At 36.5% G+C, this 1,156-nt stretch overlaps 1 protein-coding gene across 2 annotated transcripts in view; it reads right to left on the bottom strand.

Moving 5' to 3' along the window:
• Nucleotides 1-1,156, bottom strand: part of UVRAG (UV radiation resistance associated) — a 289,183-nt gene that overhangs the window by 252,314 nt on the left and 35,713 nt on the right. For both annotated transcript variants that reach the window (XM_004708836.2, XM_045293121.1), the window contains exon 3: nucleotides 494-528. In XM_004708836.2, coding sequence (XP_004708893.1) covers nucleotides 494-528 — 35 coding nt within the window. The remainder of the gene's footprint in view (nucleotides 1-493; nucleotides 529-1,156) is intronic.

Below are 1,156 nucleotides of genomic sequence, written 5' to 3' on the forward strand. Positions count from 1 at the left end.
CTTTTCTTCAGCATGGCCTGCGACACTGCCTCATTGATGCAAACGCCTAGTGTACATGCTATCAGAAGTTGGACATGCCCAGCTCTCTAAAGGACCACCCCATCACCAAGAAACAAGTCAAAAACTCTACGCAGAAAATTGCTGAAAATTAATCTAGATGAGGATGTTGTTTATGACGCTACAGAGCAAGTTGAATAGTCAAAAACGTCTTTATAGTAAACAGAAGAGACAAAATTATAAAATGAGCAGAAAAAATAAAATTTAAGAAACATTCTATAATTATTAATAAAACTCCTACTATGGATTGGCATGTTCTAAATACTAGAGATACAGCAATGAACAAGTAAATAATTATTTGAGGACAAAAAGTTCAAGATTTAACTATAGAAGTATATAATGCCAGAACTAAGCCTCAACTTCTTTCCCGTCTCAGCATTTCCCACACAAGAGGTAAAAGACTTGGTCACATGGACCTATCAGAAAGTAAACTTACCAAGGAATTCTTAATCACTTCACTTCTATAAAATTCTGGAAAAGAAGGGGGGAGGAAAAAACAATAAGTGATATGGAAAAAATGAGCTCATTAACTCACTTTTAATCCTGTAAAAATTTTAACAGACATTCCACTAAAACATTTCAAACATTTTCAAGGGATCGGTTCTGTCTTCATTCTTATGAGCAAAATAAAAGCAAGAATTAAATAAGAGTGTTTAAAGGGGAAAGCATCAATAAAGAGTGGTCGGACTCTTTTTTAAAAGATTGAATTCAGTGATGTTTCCTCTACTGGCTCTTTTTATCCCAGATTCTCAATTGAGTCCTTAACAATGCAGGTTTTCTCCTTCTCTCCCCCCATACTCTGTTTTCCTCAAAAGTCATCCCATGGTTATCTACTATAGTGCTATGGAATGAATACTAATCTAGCAACCAGGTACCGTAAATTCTAAGCTCCGTCTTAAACATGCTGTCTAATTTCCGTAGGCTCATTCCTTCACTAGACAACTCAGGGACTAGATTTGTAACTGAAGGTCATTTATAAACATTCAAGTCCTGGTGGCGAAGTGGTTATGAATTTGACTGTCAACTTCAAGCACAGCAGTTCAAAATCACCAGTCACTCCTCAGGAGGAAGGGCTCTCTACTCCCATAAAGAGTTACCA

The sequence above is a fragment of the Echinops telfairi genome, unplaced genomic scaffold (genome assembly GCF_000313985.2).
Source record: "Echinops telfairi isolate 266 unplaced genomic scaffold, ASM31398v2 ScPeMD7_1713;HRSCAF=2227, whole genome shotgun sequence".
In the NCBI taxonomy this organism is placed as follows: Eukaryota; Metazoa; Chordata; class Mammalia; order Afrosoricida; family Tenrecidae; genus Echinops; species Echinops telfairi.